At 43.8% G+C, this 17,898-nt stretch overlaps 1 protein-coding gene across 1 annotated transcript in view; it reads right to left on the bottom strand.

The window, feature by feature from the left end:
• Positions 1-303: 303 nt before the first annotated feature.
• Positions 304-17,898, bottom strand: part of wdfy3 (WD repeat and FYVE domain containing 3) — a 78,414-nt gene continuing 60,819 nt past the window's right edge. The window contains exons 39-67 of the mRNA XM_018682347.2: positions 17,721-17,830; positions 17,005-17,187; positions 16,148-16,305; positions 15,983-16,060; positions 15,491-15,721; positions 13,224-13,392; positions 12,861-13,024; positions 12,077-12,225; positions 11,073-11,193; positions 10,809-10,894; positions 10,617-10,697; positions 10,462-10,516; positions 10,254-10,373; positions 10,044-10,161; positions 9,637-9,743; positions 9,355-9,508; positions 9,150-9,241; positions 8,849-9,061; positions 8,582-8,723; positions 8,213-8,367; positions 7,321-7,479; positions 7,023-7,202; positions 6,744-6,926; positions 6,556-6,649; positions 6,325-6,468; positions 5,745-5,978; positions 5,427-5,538; positions 5,017-5,214; positions 304-4,258 (exon numbers count right to left, since the gene is read on the bottom strand). Coding sequence (XP_018537863.1) covers positions 4,138-4,258; positions 5,017-5,214; positions 5,427-5,538; positions 5,745-5,978; positions 6,325-6,468; positions 6,556-6,649; positions 6,744-6,926; positions 7,023-7,202; positions 7,321-7,479; positions 8,213-8,367; positions 8,582-8,723; positions 8,849-9,061; positions 9,150-9,241; positions 9,355-9,508; positions 9,637-9,743; positions 10,044-10,161; positions 10,254-10,373; positions 10,462-10,516; positions 10,617-10,697; positions 10,809-10,894; positions 11,073-11,193; positions 12,077-12,225; positions 12,861-13,024; positions 13,224-13,392; positions 15,491-15,721; positions 15,983-16,060; positions 16,148-16,305; positions 17,005-17,187; positions 17,721-17,830 — 4,111 coding nt within the window. The 3' untranslated portion in view covers positions 304-4,137. The remainder of the gene's footprint in view (positions 4,259-5,016; positions 5,215-5,426; positions 5,539-5,744; positions 5,979-6,324; positions 6,469-6,555; positions 6,650-6,743; positions 6,927-7,022; positions 7,203-7,320; positions 7,480-8,212; positions 8,368-8,581; positions 8,724-8,848; positions 9,062-9,149; positions 9,242-9,354; positions 9,509-9,636; positions 9,744-10,043; positions 10,162-10,253; positions 10,374-10,461; positions 10,517-10,616; positions 10,698-10,808; positions 10,895-11,072; positions 11,194-12,076; positions 12,226-12,860; positions 13,025-13,223; positions 13,393-15,490; positions 15,722-15,982; positions 16,061-16,147; positions 16,306-17,004; positions 17,188-17,720; positions 17,831-17,898) is intronic.

The raw sequence follows: 17,898 nt of genomic DNA, 5'->3' as shown, positions 1-17,898 counted from the left end.
ATATTGTAAACTAGTTCATTACCATACTGTGGAGCCACTTGATGTTTTATTAATGCACATTATCAGACTTGATAAATATCAGTATGGGTTTATTTCTGATGAATGGAACCTAAAATATCTGCTCACCTGTGAAAGCTTTGTTTTAAAACAAATGGTGTTTGGATAAGTGTAAGTGATTTCATTCATAAAGTACAAAACTTAAGAGCTTAAGTTTTTTACAGGGACAATGTTTGGTGAATCTAAATTCCCTCTGGAAGAAAAACTACAACTTAGAAAATTAGAAAAGAAAAGACTGAGTCTGTCTTTGGTGGTAAACAGCAATTATTTATTGAAATGAAATTAAAAAGAATAAGTACCAGATCTATTGCATTATTGTAACATTTTGTTTCTGTAAGGGGGGCGGGGGGTTACTCTACTGTTTTTTCTCTTGTAGGATGTAGTGAACACAAATATACAAGGAACATTCAGCTATCACAGATTGCACACCAGATACTGTAGTAATGCAGTCTAATACAAGACCACCAAAATAATCCAAGATTTTCTCTTTTTTTTCTTCTTCCTCATCGTTATCTTCTTCTTCTTCTTCTCTCATCTAGTCCTCTTTTTTTCCATAAAGAGTACAAAAGTCCACCCAGAGTCGGGGACACAATCTGCAGCTCTATACACGGACCTGACGCTCGGTCACTCGGGGGCAACTCATCAGACAATGCCTCCGAAAAAAAAACCCAAAACAATAATAAACCCAACAACAACAACCAAAAAAAAAGATAATATAATGCCGGGAACATGTACAATGCACTGACACAGAAAGTCAGCTGTGTTAATAGACATGCAACAAGTAACAAAACTTGCTGAAATCGCAATAATCATTAAAAAAATCTAAAACCAGTTATAATTGCATAAATACTTTGTACAGTTCATTTATCTGCTGTGAAATGCACCTTTCTGTTAAAATGACAACGTAAAACTGCATTCAATAAAAACCTGTGATTCCTCTTGACTTTTCTTTTTTGTACACGTGAAGGTGCAAAGGAACTCTTGATTGATAGAAGCCGACTCGGCCTTTTTCAGCTAGATGGCATGATTGCACGCTAAATTACAGTACGTAAATGCAGGATGATATAAGAATGACGACAATAACAAGAGTGCATATTATTAGTACAACGTCAGAGGGGGAGATCTGTGTGTGTGTGTGTGTGTGTGTGTGTGGGGTGAATATTAAAGTACTTTCTGAAAAGTGTTTTCTTTTTTTGTTTGTACATGTTTGAGACTCTGTGAAGACTAGTGGGAATCAAAACAAAATCTCTCTAGGAAGGAAAGAAAGCAGCACTTGAATGCACAGTTGTTGCCCACAGAAACACAAACAAAACAACATGAACGTGTACGAAGCGAGAAGAAGGGAGTAACAAACCAAAGGAAACGTGTTCAGTCTTTATACGTTTAACTACTGAGACCAGCAGCGGCAGACATCCGAGAAAACTGTATTTTGTGGTGACGAATAACTAACATGTACACGCAGTAAACTGTTACGTTAAACAACAGAAAACACATAATTAACTCTGATATTAACGTTTCAATATGACAGACGTGTATGTTTAATTTGTGCCAAAGTGTGATTTTATATGTCGTTTTTAAACCTCATTACATATTTAGTAGTTAGTTTCCATGAAGTTACTTTCTTTTTAAATTTCGGATTTTGGCGACTCCTAGTGGTAACATCAAAAATGACACTACATAAAAACATTTTTCACAATTCAAACTAACACTGCAGAGGTCACACAAGAGCCCAGTGAAAACCAGGTATGTGAGATAAAGGATTCAGAGTATTTTCCTTGACATAATAAAACTGTAGATTATCTGTGACGTGCACCAGAGCAAACAGGCCTATTTAAAGACATGACAACACATGATCTTAGCCATCGATCTGCATTTGCTTTGTCATTGTTGTTTCATTATCCCTGCATCGTGTCCATCATGATTTGTGTTGTTAGTAGTTCCTCATCTGTTTTTCTGACTACATTATAATGATGAAACGTCTCGTCTTCATGTCCTTTACTTTGATACCGTCCTCGTCCTTTTTTTGTCTTTGTGTTTTTTCCCGCTCTTGGCCCACGTCTGTGCCCGATGTGAATTTATGAGACAACTCCAGAGTGGACAGTGACACAGCAGCAGGGATAATGACCAGGCAAACTCACAATAAAAGCTGAAGCAGTGTGAAAGAGCCTGGATAAACGTACTAAATCATAAGGCACAAATTAAACCTCATAGATTCGTCCACAGGAATCCCTCAATTCTAAGCTCATTGAAGCCATTTTTTCTTTTAAAATTTAACCTTACCAAAACCTTCCATCAACTAATCTTTAGTCTACAAATAAGAGAACGAAACTATTAAATTGGTTCCTGGCCATCCAAACCAAGTTGACTGGTCTGATTAGGAAACATTACGGAGCATAAACATGGCACAAATTAGTGTGAAGAAAAGTAGCTGATATGCATGTAGTACAACGTCAATGTAAACTGTCACCTGAAAATACAGTTGTATCCTCCTCTGCTGGGCTCAGGAGTTACAGTTATTCCCTGCATCTGTACCACAGCTGCAACATAAAGCCTAAAAGGGTCAAACAGCAGTTACACCATCGTAAATTCATTTCATGATTTCATGGCCCAAATGATTATTTACATCTCTACGTACTCTCTCTCTGTTACTGAAAACAACTCTTTGAAAAAGGTGCTTGGCTGCTGCTCCTCCAGTTTAACATCTACGAGGACTGAGGATAAAGTGTATGGAGTGCCACGTTTGCTAATAATGCCACAGGATCAGAGTGAAGTCCAGCAAACGACAAATCTGTATAGAAATAAAATAGTTCATACGAGGAGTCCCTTTTCTGTGTGCATTGAAAAAGCTGCTTCAGCGCTGTACAGTAACTAAATGAAAAAGAAATGATGGATATTAAATGTGCAGCAATATTACATGTGCGCATCGTGCATTGTTTTTTTACCTAATTCATAATATTTCACAGATGATGAACCCATGATGTTTAAATAGGAAAAATCTTGAAAATAAATGAGTGATATGGTTCTTTAAAAACATAAAAAATAAAATAAAATCTGAAATGATAATGTGTCCAGTCTTCAAAAAGCAGCAACGACAAAGATTCTCCAAATAGGAATTCATATAAAGGACAGAATAGATGATAGGTTATTTTCAAAAAATCATCATAATTGATACAATTTGGCAAAAAATAAAAGGAAAAGACGATCTGATAATAAATCTCTCTGATGGTGATGGCTTGACACTGTGGGCAACGCACACTCACAAAATAAATCACATTTTTGTAAACAACAACAACAAAAAATTATAAAGAAAATAAGTAATTTTGCATAACTAGACCCACTAGTAAATTCAACCCACAGACATTAATATTGACATTCATATCCCTCCCTCCCCTCCGTGTTATTCCTCTGAACTTGCCGTGACTCGTGACGCAGACTACACACAATCGATTTTTTTCTTCTTTTTTTTTTTAAAGCCAGGAGTGGTTAGTCACATCGCTATGTTACAGGCAATTTGTTTTGTTTCTGTTTGTTTTTTTTCTCATTGACCTTATTTTTTGTTCCGTTTGTTCCTCTTAGAGTTAAAAAGGCCATGGTAAGTATTTACACTATAAACAAGTTTTTGTTATATCTTGCAGTGAAAGAGGAAGCAGTTTTTCCTGTTCTTGATCTCAGAGCAACAATGGCAGGTGATTGACTCAAGCGTGCCGCGTCGAGCGTGGTTTTGCTTTTTTTTTTTTTTCCTCCAGGTGACGAGTGCAGGTGGTGAAGTGGTGATTGAGTTTTTTTCATTTCCTTTCGAATCTGTTATCCACATCTTTTCCGTGTCTCCTCTGCTGAGTTTTACCGTCACGATGATGAAACAGCCGACATTCCCTCCTGTTACAGTCTGTCAGTGTGTTACAGTACATGTGGTTACTGTACAAACGAAGGGGGTAAAGGTGGTTTTGAGGAAGAGAGAGTTTGGGGTTATGTGGGAGGTGCTGAGGGAACAACAAGGCAAGATGGAGGAATGGAATGCTCCTCAGGTAGGAGTCCTCAAGGGGAGGTGTTTCTCTTGATGGCGGCAGGTGGAGGTGAAGCTCAGTTTCTGCAGCCGTCCTCGACGCTTCGCTCGTGTTGCAGGTTGTAATAACAGTTCTGACAAACTCGCACCGGTGACGAGATCTTCAGCCTCTTGATCTCTGATTGGAAACGACTGCACCTGCAAAACACAAAGAGACAAGGTGAGTATTTTCAAAAAATGGCGGGCAGGAAATCCAGGTTCTCACAGGAGCAAATGTCAGAGTAAAAAAACAAGGAAAAATATGAATATATATGAACACATGTAGCCATTGGTCTTAACAGAATTTGTTAAGAATAAATCTGCAACTTACAACACAATATAGTTACTAACGAGTTTAGAGAAAATAACAGAGGACCGAGGACGGAGCTCTGGGGAACGCCCAAGTTAAAAGATGCTGAGGATGAGGTGAAGAGGAAAGATGCAAAACATTTAACAGCAGTGTCACAAGTTCTTCTGAAATTCTCCAGACATTCACTGAGAAGTTTGTGTCACGTTGTGCCAAATAAATAATACGAGACATTAAGAATTCATTGAAATGTATGAAAAGATCTTCACTCACAACTGTATGGAACAGACTAATGAACTGGAAAAACTTGGAAACTTATCAACCAAAGGTGTTGGTATTAGAATAAGGATGTTAGCTGAGGGTTAGGCTCTCTCGCCTTCTAGTATTAACATGACCAAAAAACACCATTAACATTTCACAGTCAAAACCCGTCTTTACACTCAATCAAATGTTGTGATTGCTGCAGAGAAATATGTAGCATCTCCCTTTTTCCAGCTGACCCTGACAAAAGCAGTACAGACAGAAATCTCTCACAAAAACTGCGCCTGAAAATTGAATGTTGATGAAGGAGCCCATTGCTCATTATAATGAGCTGCAGTAATTTTCTTACTTCTGGCAGAAGAGCTGACCGCAGTTCCTGCAGTGGTGGCGTCGCTCAGTGAGGGAGAATCGAACCGTGCAGCCGGAGCAGCTGTCGACCACCTCGTCCTTCACCCAGTGATCGGCCGCCGAACGGCCCGGCTGGTCACTGACCGACCAGCTGAAGACCCGGCCGCGCCCGTCGCCCACCAGGATCTTACTGTGGTCCCTGAAGAGAGGATGTTAAAAGGGGAGAAAGCAGAGAGAAGTGGAGGGTGAATGGGAGGAGAGTGGAGGTGATTTCAATGACAACTGTGGTTTACAGCTACAGTACGTCCCTCACATCGTTCAGGGGTGTGATGTGATGTGGAAGAAGCTCTCCAGATGTGTCAGAAATAAAAATGTCATCTCAGTTTGGTGTCAGACACTCGGCTCTCTTACTTGGAGATGGCGAGGGAGGAGATCTCTGCTGGGTGAGCATTGTCCTTGCGATCAAACGCTGTGTGCATGGTGAGTTTGCTCCGGAAGACCAGCTGGCGCTCCCATCTGTAGCCTGTGGACACAAAAACAAACACTTAAAGAAGCAGCATTTTTAACAAGGCAACAAACACCCTGTCAGCAGATCAGTGGAGTTCTCTTCATACTGTTTTCTTAAAAACCAAATCTTTGACAAGAGTGTTTCTTTCTTTTTTTTTGCAACAGCCGTGTTAAAAACCTTCAAATTCAAAACTTAATTTCTGACAACTACAGGACACACACCTGCCCTGAGCTGGTTATACGTCCGTGCCTCCATGGTGGAGGGCTGGAGAGGCTGAGGAACTGAGCTCTGTCCTGGGTGAGCTGGATGAGGGTGAGGGCCTTTGGTTTGGCCCTCAGAGTAGTTGACGAACACGAAGCCGTCCTTCTCGTCGATGCTGAGGGTGTCTGACCAGCGGTGAGAGTCGTCAGAGCCGCTGTCCATCGACCAGGACGCTCCAGTTCGGGCTGAGGGACCTTAAAGATATTTATTAATCAGGACTGAGAACATCACCATGGATTAAAGTTCCTGTCTCATGATGTCCCCTGATGTCAGTGAGGGAAATATAAGGTGGAATGACAAAGCAGTAAAAGAAACTTTGAACGATGAACAAATTTAATTACACGCATGAGAAGTTAAAGGTATGTGCATCAATGTTTTAAAAGTTACTCTCACATAATCAGTTTTAATAATTCAAAAGATAGTCTAGCCATCATTTGAAAGTCTGACTTCCGTGGCTGTAATACAGACATATTGCTAACATCAGTTTCTATTTAGCTGCAGTAAAACACAGGGAGACGAGTAGAGCTGATGTTTGTGTACCTCTGGGTCTGTGGACGGTGCTGCCTGGCTGACTGCCTCCACCTGTCGAGGGGTTGCGCGGCGCTTTGGGCTCCTGGCTCAGACTGGGCTCGTCTCCGTCTGACTCACTGCTGTCGTCGTCACCGTTGTGACTCTCGCCGCCTTCTGTGACACAAAGAAATATTAGAAAAATGAGTAACTTGTAAACTTATTGTGAAAATTTAAATATGTTTGTATGTTCAGTGGACTCACCAATCTTCTCCTCGCCACAGCAGTCAGGCACATCTGGCTCAACTGGTTCTGGAGCAGGGGTTTCTGGGACTTGGAGGAACTCCATTCTCCAAAACTACAGGAAAAAATTTAGGAAAGATTTAATTAGAAATAATGAAGTCAGCTTTTGCAAGACTGGGCTTCTGTTAAGTCAAAGTGAGCATGGTTACCCTGACGACACCATCGGAGTGGCCGGTGACGATGACGTTCTGCGTGTCCCACTCGTTCATCTCCGACACGCAGCAGCACAGGATCTGCTGGCTGCGTCCTGTGAAGGTGTTGGCGCTGGCGATGGGGCTGCCGTTAATGCTCCACACGTGGATGTAGGTTCCTGCACAGGAGACGATGTCCCCCTGTACAAACACAAACACACGCAGCTGCTGTTTACTGCTCTGGAGTAAAAGTACATAATGACTTTATTTTCAGGAGAGATTTATGCTCCAACCCACCGTCAGTTCATTGATACACAGAGCAGAGACGGGCGCCCGGTGTCCCCTGAGCTGTGTGACGAAGGAAAGCTTGTTGAGGTCCCAGATGATGCAGGTTCGATCCCGGGAGCCGCTGACAACGATGTGGTACGCCGACGACGCCGTCAGACACGTTACAGCGTCTGTGTGGCCCAGTAAAGCCTGAGGAGCAACACAAACACAACAAAGCAATCAGAAAGTTGCCTGTGGTGGAATTAGAGACGCCAACATGGAGGCTACAGAAACAGAGAGCCCCGGAGAGAACGTCATGTGTGCTCACCTGTTTGAGGACGAGTGACTTGGCCCTCTCCTTGGAGGTTCCCGTCTCCCACACACAGATGGCCGTGCTGGTGCCACCGGTGATAACCAGCTTCGGGTTTGGACATATGGCACAGAGGATCTGACCCCACTCTGACAGACACTCGTAAACCACCAACGCCTGAAACGAGACTGACGATTAAGATCGAAGGCTGGCAGCCTGAGGGCCGCAGAGCTGATTAGACTGAGGACATCAGCAACCAGCTCCTTTACATTATAAGGCTTTAGAAAGTCATTCAGGACAAGAAGCAATGAAGAAACTAGAACCAATAACCCCTGAGCTTCTGTACAGGAGCCTGTTGTAGTGCAGGTTTGCTACAATTGTTCTCAGTCTAAAAGAGAATAAAAACAAGCGTTTGCAACTGGGTAAAAAACTGATTCTCCTCCGTACAATGCCTGAGAAACAGTTTAATACAGACAACAGTAACATATCACATGAAGAAGAAGTGGATGAGGGACGTCTGAAATGGCTGCGGCTGTAAAATCTGAGGGGTCTGTGAGGGAAGTGCATTTTTATTCAAGCACCAGCAGGGGGAAACACAGTCTTAAATAATGCTGCACATTCACCAATCACTTTCAAGGTGAAATACAGGCACAGAGGACATCTACAACAGTCTGTGTTTCAGTTTAATGGTAGTATCAGTCAGCAGAAGGCAGTAAAAATACTTCAATAAAAACATTTAGAGAGTATGTGAACATTTTTTCTTATAAAACTAAGAGCTCCACAGGCGGCAGAATGAGGGTCAGTGACACGAAGAGGCAGCAGTGTGGAAAATGAAGAAGTGTGCTTGGGAAGAGGAAGTACAACTTTAAAGCTCTGAGAAACTGTGGCTGTTAGAAAAACTGTTACTGACCTTGTCAGATTCGTAGTTAGCCAGACGGCAGCTGAGGTCGGCGTAGCCCCAGGCGAAGGTCTTGCTCCAGGTGGGGGGAACCAGAACTTTGTTTTGCTCCACAGCCAGGATGCCCTTGTCTGTGCACACGATCTGTCCCACGGGCTCCTTCAGCTCTAGACAAGGGTAATAACAAAAATATGTGAGTGCTGAGTCTGAGGGGATTCATGTGCCGTAGGAGTGAGTGCTGCACAGTTTAATGGGCAGAGCATAGCAACAACAACAACAACAGCATTAGGGTTAGATGGGTTTTATTTCCCAATGGGACAGATGTTTCCGAAATTAAATTAATTCATGGTACAGTGAAGACCAAAGTGCCCACAGATGTACCTTTGACAGGTGCTAGAGAAGGTCTGAGATTGTCCAGATGATGGAAGAAGATCTTGTCGCTGTTGGAGCTCGGAGGAATGCTCGCTACGTCCCCGTTGGCTTTGCTGCGTACCCGTTTGGGAGGGTGGGGCTTCTTAAACAGCTGAAACACACACAAATCAACGTGATTTAAGAGTGAGGTTTAAACATCTGCTAAACTCCAAATCATGTAAGCAGCAGCAGTACAAACAGTACTGACAAAAGGAGTAGTACAGTACTGTGACTGACCTGTTTGGGGATTTGTCCGAAGTTGTTGATGAAGCCGATGGTGGCTGTCTCTTTGAGCGGGTCGTTGATGTTGTAGATGTCCACCTGACCCTCGTAGAACAGGTGGTGGAAGACGTTGACCGCCTCCACGGCCGGCGGACCCTGCTGCTTGTAGCCGAAAATCAGGTCGATCCATTCGTGGAGGTGGGCCGACACGTAGTCGCACTCCAGAGCCTGGAGAAGGGCGAGGAGACGAGACACAAGTTAAAGAGCGCTCTCTGAAACTGAGAGCTAATTTACCACAAATGGGTTCATTTCCCACCTCTCTGTGGACTCTGATGAACTCTCGCGGGTCGCCCTTGGCCCAAGGTGGCAGGATCACGTCACCCAGCTTGGTGCCATTCTGCTTGGCACCTGGTACATCAAACGACAGAAGGCAGACAGAACATTAATATTCATGCACTCAAAGTATCGTGGTCAGTTTGACTTCCATCAGCTGTTACTGTAAACGCTTCCTCGTTACTGACCCAGGTCGAAGTTGTTGGAGTTGAGCATGAACTCCGGCAGATAGAAGAACTCGGGGATGAGCTCCTTGACGTCGGCCATGTTGTGTTTGGAGGCAGAGAGCCAGGCCTCGCGCACGCTGTGGAACATCCTGTCAGCCAGGTCGAAATGACCTCCCTACCAATCACACAAACACAGAAGGAAATATTTCTCTGTCAGGGTTGTTTTCAGAAACTTCCTGACCAGTGGGAAAGTTAGATTTGATGAGGAGAACATTCAGTAGGTTGGGAAAGCTCAGATCAAACCTGAAGTCTGAGGAAAATTTGCGTGAAGGGCTCCATTCGGACCAGATACGAGGCTACGATCATGGCTGATGAGTAGTGGGTGCCGTAGTGGTAGGCTGGGGTTTCACCTGGTGCGAAAGAAAGCAACAAACTAATAAACACGTCGAGTGTGAACAGGAAAACACAGCTTTGGGAAGCACGGGGAACTCTGAACAAGATCAGCTGAGAACAACAGCAGTGATTTAAGATGCATAAGAATAAATGTGTGATCAGGGTGTGAAACTTCCACAGATACAGACCCAAGAGGGCTCAGTTATGGAAGGATCTCTAGCGCTAATTTCTAAAAATAATTACAATCAATAATAATATTCTGATATTTTAATCTGACACTTTAAAGGACAGGATGTGTCAGTGTCTAAATGTCTTACCGTTGGGGTCTTCCCAGTCCTTGTACCGCTTCTTGTACTGTGTCAGTCTATCGTCGGTCTGCGCGCCCATCGGCTTGGCGAGGTTACGGAAAGTCTTGGGGTTGCTCAGGTCCAGCTCCTGGTGAATGGAGTTCATGTTATACGTTAAACACACTGGCAACTTGTTTTGAGGATGAAAAAGACAATGATGGGGAGAAAAGGTTCAATTACCTCTGAGTCATAGTCGGCCAGGATCCAGGGGAAGACGGGGTACTGCATCAGGTCGTTGTAGGAGCGTCCAGCCAGCGTGTTTAGATGCATCAGGTACTGGAAGTTACTGATCTCTCCTCGCTGGAAAACATGAGCGAGGTTTGAGTTAATGCAGGTACGACACAGCTGCAGTTTGTGCTGCTGCAGACTGATGAGTCCAGGTTCTTACCTCCCATCTTTGAGTCACTGACTTCTCACCAACCAGTGTGCTGAGGAGGCCCGATCTGACAAACACCAGAGCAGAGGATGTTTAGTTAAAACCGCTGAGTAGTTCTCCTCCTTTAGACATTGTCCGTGCTAAACGTAACATGGAGGAGGTCTTACCCTTGTTCAACGCTGGTGTTAGGCCTCTGACCTGAAACTGACTCTGAGCTGTCGGCCAGTGAAGGCACCACAGCCAAGAACCTGCAGAAATGACACAAATATACTATAAAGTTTCTTCCTGAAACTTCTGAAACATGAGAGCAGCAGCAGCAGCATCAGTCCGAGCTCTGTGTTTATATCTGTATTCAGTACCTTTGGTAAACTTTGTTGCGGACCCCTTTCTGGAAGGCCAACAAGTAGTTCCTCCCGTCTGCTGAGAAGACTTCCACTGCCATGGGCTGAAAGAAGAAGACACACTGTGACTTCATAATCAACAAACACAATAATGAGTCAAACATTAGCAAGAGCTGGGATGTTTAGCCTCTCATGATGATTTTAATGAGTCCAAACATTTCAGTGTTGTTTCTCAGCAGTCAGTGTAATTCTGTGTGTGTGTGTGTGTGTGTGGATGCTCACCTGCAGCAGGTAGCGTCTCTTGTGCACCTCCTTGATGTCTTCGTAGGCGAAGATGCTGCAGGTTCTCTTCAGCTGGCTCTGGCCTTGTCTTGCTCCTCTGGGGATGATCGCCTCGTGCAAACTGGACACAGAGAACAGAAAGTGATGCATTCAAGAACTGTTCAGTTTAAATTTTACCCACCAAGAACTCACATCCACAAGGGCAACAAGTTCACATCACAAAAAATCCATAGCCGCCTCCAGAAGATTTGAAGAAACTTTTTGCTTCTAAAAACATCATGACATTTCTAAAAAGTGAATCCTCAACTATTTCATCATTAATCTGCCATTATTTAATTGTTTATTAAAAAACACCAAAAAATAACTATTAGTCTAAACATGCTGCCTTTAAATGTCTTCTAATTGCTTTGGAAAAAGTACAATGAAGGAAGTGAATACTCAAAAAGCTGTAACCACAAAATACTGCTAGTTAAAAATGTAATTATATAGTCCATTATCTGGTTATAAAAAATGTCATTGATCAGTGATTGAATGATAATTTTATGCAGCTTGAAAAAGCTAATCAGTTCATCATTTCAGCCCCGCAGGACAAAAAGCTTTGATTGTACAAGAGTGAAGCTGAAGAGACGGTAAAACACTGAAACACCCGAGGGAGACACGATAAAATCTGGGAGCCATCTGTTGTTAAGTTTTTTTCTTCTCTGGCTGTTTTCCAGCAGAAAACAAAGAAACAGACAAAGCAAGTTCCCTAAAAAGAAAAATATGTAAAAGCTTTGCTGAGTTTCACAACGCATGCTCCATCAGCAGCATTACATCATTCTGGCAGCAGAAACTCCCACTGCAGCGTCCAGAGGAATGATGTCACCCTTTACTGAGGGAGTAACTGTGTCATCTGTGAGCTGCAGCTTCCAAAACTCACTCAGGATTAATTATGCAGCTCTGGTGTTGAGACCTGACGCTCCATACAGGTGTGTGTGTGTGTGTGTGTGTGTGTGTGGACCTACTTGGGCGGCAGCGTGTCGATGTCCCTGATCTCTCTGGACACGGTCATGGTGTAGCCGTCGATGACGTAGAAGTGCTCTTTGCCGAACAGCAGCAGACCCTCGCTGGTGTCCAGACCCTGCACTCTGGCACAGCGGTACATGTGCTGGATCTGGAGCAGTGGAAGTGAGGAACAGGCGAGAGCTAATTAGCTTAGAGACAGCAGCGTTGTGATAAAAAGTCACTAGATTAAAGTCAAAAAGAGAGGGGAAATGTACTCTCTGTCTAACTCAGCGACTGCTGGTAAAACAGCTCTGTGCACACAGGTGTTAGAGCTGAGCTGCTCAGTGGACATCAGACAGATTACAGCAGTACTTGACTGAAAAGTGTGTGAGCCAAAGGACAATGAATTTACTGAGATATTAAAGTTAACTGCAAGATGCAACATGCAGGGATCTGTTAAAGTCTTCACTACTTTTGGGCGACACTGAAAGGAGAGATATGCTTAAAGATAAATAATAATATTGCAATTTGTCAGTTTAGTTCAATTTTCATGTTGTTCAAAGTTGCCACTCTGTGAGCTCATAATGTCAGTCAGTAAATTACATTTGTGAGGCTGGAAAAACAAAAGAGCTGCTGCCCCAACAGCAAGTTTCCCCCTGCTGCTGGTCAGTTTAATTAATACTAAAATGAATCCACTTAAATTCAAAAAGCAGTGAAGTGTGCAGAAAATAAGGTTATATGTATTTCTATATGATGAATATTCTTTTAATTATTCACTCATATGTTCGTGTGTCCCTCTCTGACCTTCTCTCCCTCCTCCAGGAGGCGCAGCAGTGACGTGTTGTCGGTCCTCTGCTCCTCCTCGGGGCCTCCTGACTCTAACAGCTGCTCCTGAAGCTGCTCCTGACTGTCCTCGTCTGCGCCGTCCGCCGTGGACCGAGACCTCTTCAGAGGAGCCTTCACCAGACCTGGAGAGCAGAAAGGTACAAAGACAGATTAGAGAGGGCTTTTGGGTGAACTAGACTACACAGAAATCATGTGTCTATAATAAATTAGACAAGCAAATTTCACATTTATTCACTTTAAACAACTTCTCCTCTTCGTTCTGTGACTTATTTTGAGGAGGATTTCTTGAAGAGAAGATGAGAATCTCTCTCATCTCCGTACCTTTGACTCTGGCGATGGTGTCCTCTCCGTGCTCGGGCTCGTGCTGTGTGGTCTCCCCCTCTGTGGTGTGCTCCACAGAGTGCTGGTACATGCCGGGGTTTCCGGACAGCAAACGCATGTAGTACTCCTTACTGTCGTAGCTGATGGCTCGCCGGTAACGCAGAGGCTTCTGGAGGGGGAGGAGGAAATGTTTTATTATAGCTATCTCTTTTAGATCCTTCCTTGTACTGTTTTAGTCTCTTGCATTCCTGGAAAAAAAGACCAAATACATGTTGACTTGGGAATTCTACAACCACATCCACTAGAGAGGAATTAAATTTAACAGTTTATCATATTTAGCTGCAGCTTTTTTTAATAAAGTAGAGGGACAGAGGATGGACATAAAATGACTTCACCCACATGCAAAAGAGATTACTGCACAACAAAATCTAAAGTCATGGTTAGTTTGGTTACAATTCTCACACAGTAAGATACCGTATGTACAAGAACCTACACCATAACTAGGACTGTCTCTGTCTTCTGTTGGCAGAAAAATACTGTAACTTCACAGCAAAACATACGTAAAAGTCAAGCACTTCTTTTGCCCACACGTGCAAAACAAAGATGTAATCAACCACATCCAAACCAACACAATCATTTCTCTTTCCTTGTATTTGTTAAAGCACTGAATTTCTCTCCCTGCTTGCAAAGTAGAAGCAAGTAGTTTTAACTGCGTGGAACTGATTAGACAACATCAGCTGCTGACGATACTCATCCCATACAAACTCTACAACAACAATTCCCTGCTCCATGTGATTCTAATGTAGTTTTTAAATCTGTTATCATGCAGTCACACCAGGCGTCAGCGAGAGCGGAATCATCTTATCCACGTGCACTTCAGGGAGGTACCTGGGCACGGTCAAGGACCCCAGCCAGAGCTGAGTGTACCAGGGGAACCAGAGGGGGGGAGGAGGGCTGGAGAGGGTAAAGAGAGGGAGGATGAGAGTCTTTCAATCTCACATGTTTCTTCTTATCTGTAGAGCGGGTAACGTGTACTGTTGAAACCTGCAGCCTGCACCGCATCCTGGAAGTCTTAAGACCAGAAACAAAACAAAACCTGTGTACCGTGCCTCTGAGCAAGAGGCCCACGGTTTTTGTTCCATTTGAAACAGAATTTCAACATCATATACAGTGATATGACATGATGTTAATGACAGTAACCCTGAAAACAAAAGCCTCCTCTCATTCCAGATTAGCCACTTACACAGTATCAGCCTGACATGTTACTGCTCAGTTTCCACTAGCACCTTTTAGAAAAACAAATAATGATATTAAACCACATTATCTCAGCATAAAAACACGTATTTGTAGTCGAAGAGCTCAGAGGAAAAACATTACACGACAGAAACCTTCAGAGAAGATCTCTGGGGATCCTTCAAGCGTTTTTAATGGCTCCTAACTGGAACATGGAGCAGGGACATCTACTGCCATTGTGGCCTTGAGCAAGAACTGCAAGACCAAGAGCAAATGCCTGGTGATGGTATTTAACTATGACACTGACACACATCCTGCCACTGCTCCCTGAGCATGTTTAACTGATATATTATGATCAGGCCTGTGGTCGTTTGAAGCAGAGTTCACAAACTCTTGATTGTGCAGATCTCCAACACACTGCCTGTGGCATCAGTTTTACTTTTGTGCAATTCTTAAATGTGTACTGTTCCTTTTCTTCTTTTACCCAGCACCTCAGTATTGCCTGATCAATCCAGGGTGACAGGCACATTCTCTCTTTAAGCACTATTTGCACTGAAGATCAAGGGATTCTTGTCGGACTGCGGACGCCTGTGAGCGATCTCTCTGTATCTTCCTGACCAAATAAATTATTGCAGAGTGCAGAGAGAGGCACCCGTGGGCAAACAGAGAGGAGGGATTATTTGTAGAGCAAACAAAGCTAAATGTGTCTTGGCGGTGCCAGGGAAAGTGAGCCACCGGCTGTTGGTGTCACTTCCTCACATGACAGAGATGAGCTCGTCCAAGAGCTCTATTTCAGGAGAGCTATTATTACAAGTTGACCGCTCTGCAGGGGACTGGTCACTGCCACGGACACAATAGACAAAATGACTTCTAATATATGATCTTCTCAACATGTTTAATTTCAAATATTTGGAATGCATTTAGTGAGAGATGTTATATTTACAGTCTAGGCTGATAATTGTGTCATTTATTCGCTTTGATGCTTCTCTCCTCTGCTTTTATGTCTGTTTCTAATGATGATTAAAGCTGAATACCTGTGCTGAGTTGGTGTTTGTCTCCGTCTCGGGGATGTACGGGTAGTGGATGTAGAACATGTCATTGCGGACCATCTTCTTCCTCATCCGGCAGGGCCCCTCCGTCATCTCCAGCACAAACTTGTCGAGGTGGGAGCCGATGGGGGGGCCCCAGAGGCCACGTTCACGCAGGAGCTCGTACTCGATGGATGCCCACTCCTCGGTCACGTACTTGAGGGCGTTCTGCTGCCGCTGGGAGACGGAGGGATAAAAATCAGGCTCTAAATGATAAATGCTGTCACAGCTGCGACTCCAGCCTGTGACGATGTACCTGTAACATTTGTTTTATTTGGTTAGAATTATCCTGACTGCTCTGTTACATAAGACTCTGTTGTTTTGTCCTGCAGCTGCTCTCTCAGCATAACTGAGCTGACAGATATCACGTCCAATAAACAGGCTTGAATGCTCTGCAAGTGATACTGTGTTTGCTTAAACCATCTGCAAATGAGGTACCTCCTGATATTCTTTGTACTGCATGGCCACCAGGTCTCTAACAACAGCGATGTGCGTGAACATCCACTGGAAAGTCTCCTGTTGATCAGAAATAAGAGAATGTAATGAAACTAATTTGGATACTTTAAGTTCTCCACAGCGGTGCAGTGACTCAGCTGTTTTTACCTGTGCAGACAGGCTGTTCTTGTTCAGGCTGTTCTCCTTCTTGTTTCGGCGGACGCCCGTCAGCTTGGAGAGACCGAAGCCGCTGCTGACTCTGGACAGTTTGGACTGGGTCGCCGGCACCACTGCTTCTCCACGACTGATACACTTCTTCTCATGGACTAAACAACAGAGAGGAAAGCACAAAAAGAAAAATAACCAGAGTCACATTTGGTGATTTTAAGCACAAGAAAGCAGCAGACAGATGCTGAAAAATAGCAAATTAGCCTCAAGGACTTTAAAGGATAGTTTTGGTTTTAGTTGCCTCCACTTCAGCACAATCAAAGTGAACTTTAAAAAAAAGCACATTGTTCAGGATGTCCTTTTTACTCTGGAAATTACACAGAGCTGCCACTGTTTTCATCAGTGTCATTTCCTATTCAACAACTAGTCCGTACAGTCCTGGAAATTCTTCTTCGATTTTGCTCAAATTTAGAGCAAATTTCGAACAATATCTGGTTACCTGCCAACGTGTCTGGTTCAGCAGACCGAGTCAAAGCTTTGGCAGGTGGCTGGTAGTAATTTGCCACTCTGCTTACATAAGCAAAATACAACACTGATGAAGTGAGTGAGAGAAAGAGAGCAGATCAGCTATAACAGGTCCTACTGGCAGAGCTCCGGACAAAAGTATTTCCTTTGAAAAACAACAAGAGGGACTCCCAAAAAGTTGATCTAGTTATGTCAGGGCAACAAAGCCATAAACACTCCAAGGGAATAGAGGACGCTACAAATGCTAAATGGGCACAGCTGAGGAAATGTTCAGTTTGTGTCTGTGTGATTCTACCTTTGTATTTGTGTGTGTTTTTTTCTAAATCTCTCACCCAGGTGGTTCTGCCAGCTCTTCAGGGCTGGCTCCTCCAGGGCCGGCCGGGCTGTGGCGATGTCCACGTGGCCTCTGTCGTTACAGGGCAGGGACACTTTGAAGATGTCCTCCAGCATCTGACGCTTGCTGTGCATCAGCTCGGTCCACACGCGGTTCACCGCCTTCAGCAGCAGCTGCCGCCCTGCACAGGTAGACAATGATCAGTTTTCTACATTATTTATGGCACATTGGTAAAACTCCTTCATAATGCCTGACATGTTCTCACATCATGTGCTTTCTCCCTGTTTGTTATACACTTATGTCTCCATGCAAACACAAACAATCACAGGAACCAAAACATGCTAAAATATACCACCTTTACTGAGTGTTAAACCCTTGCAGCTTATGAACAGACTGAATCTGGATTTTCTTGTCACATTTTCACAGATACTATCCCCTCATGTCAAATGGGATTTGTTTAAAATGACAAATGAATTTGAACACAGCTCATCTGACTTGAGTGAGCTTTAAAATATCATCAAGAAAAAGTGGAAGAAAATCCCAAAATGTGGGTATACCAGCTGCTACAGAGACACAGTCAGATGTTTGACTATATATTTCTGTTTTGTCTTTCTTACTAGAAGATATTTTGCACAGATGACTCTCAACACCACACAGTGGGGTTAAACAAGTTCACTGTCCACCCACAATCAAACACACGTAACGGTGCCTCACCCTCGCTGACGTCGTGGCTGTGCGTAGCATCAGCCTCGTTTTCCGTGGGGATCATTACGTGCCAGGTTGTCATCCTGGCCTCCGCCTCCAGACCGAAGCCCTCCACGCTGCTGCAGAAACAAACACACAGCGGCTCAGCTACCAACCTGCCAGGCAGACTCACGCGGAGAGTTAGATT

This window comes from Lates calcarifer, linkage group LG13 (assembly GCF_001640805.2).
Source record: "Lates calcarifer isolate ASB-BC8 linkage group LG13, TLL_Latcal_v3, whole genome shotgun sequence".
NCBI lineage: Eukaryota > Metazoa > Chordata > Actinopteri > Centropomidae > Lates > Lates calcarifer.
The sequence above is the reverse complement of the archived record's forward strand: the minus strand, read 5'-3'. Positions and strand labels throughout refer to the sequence as shown.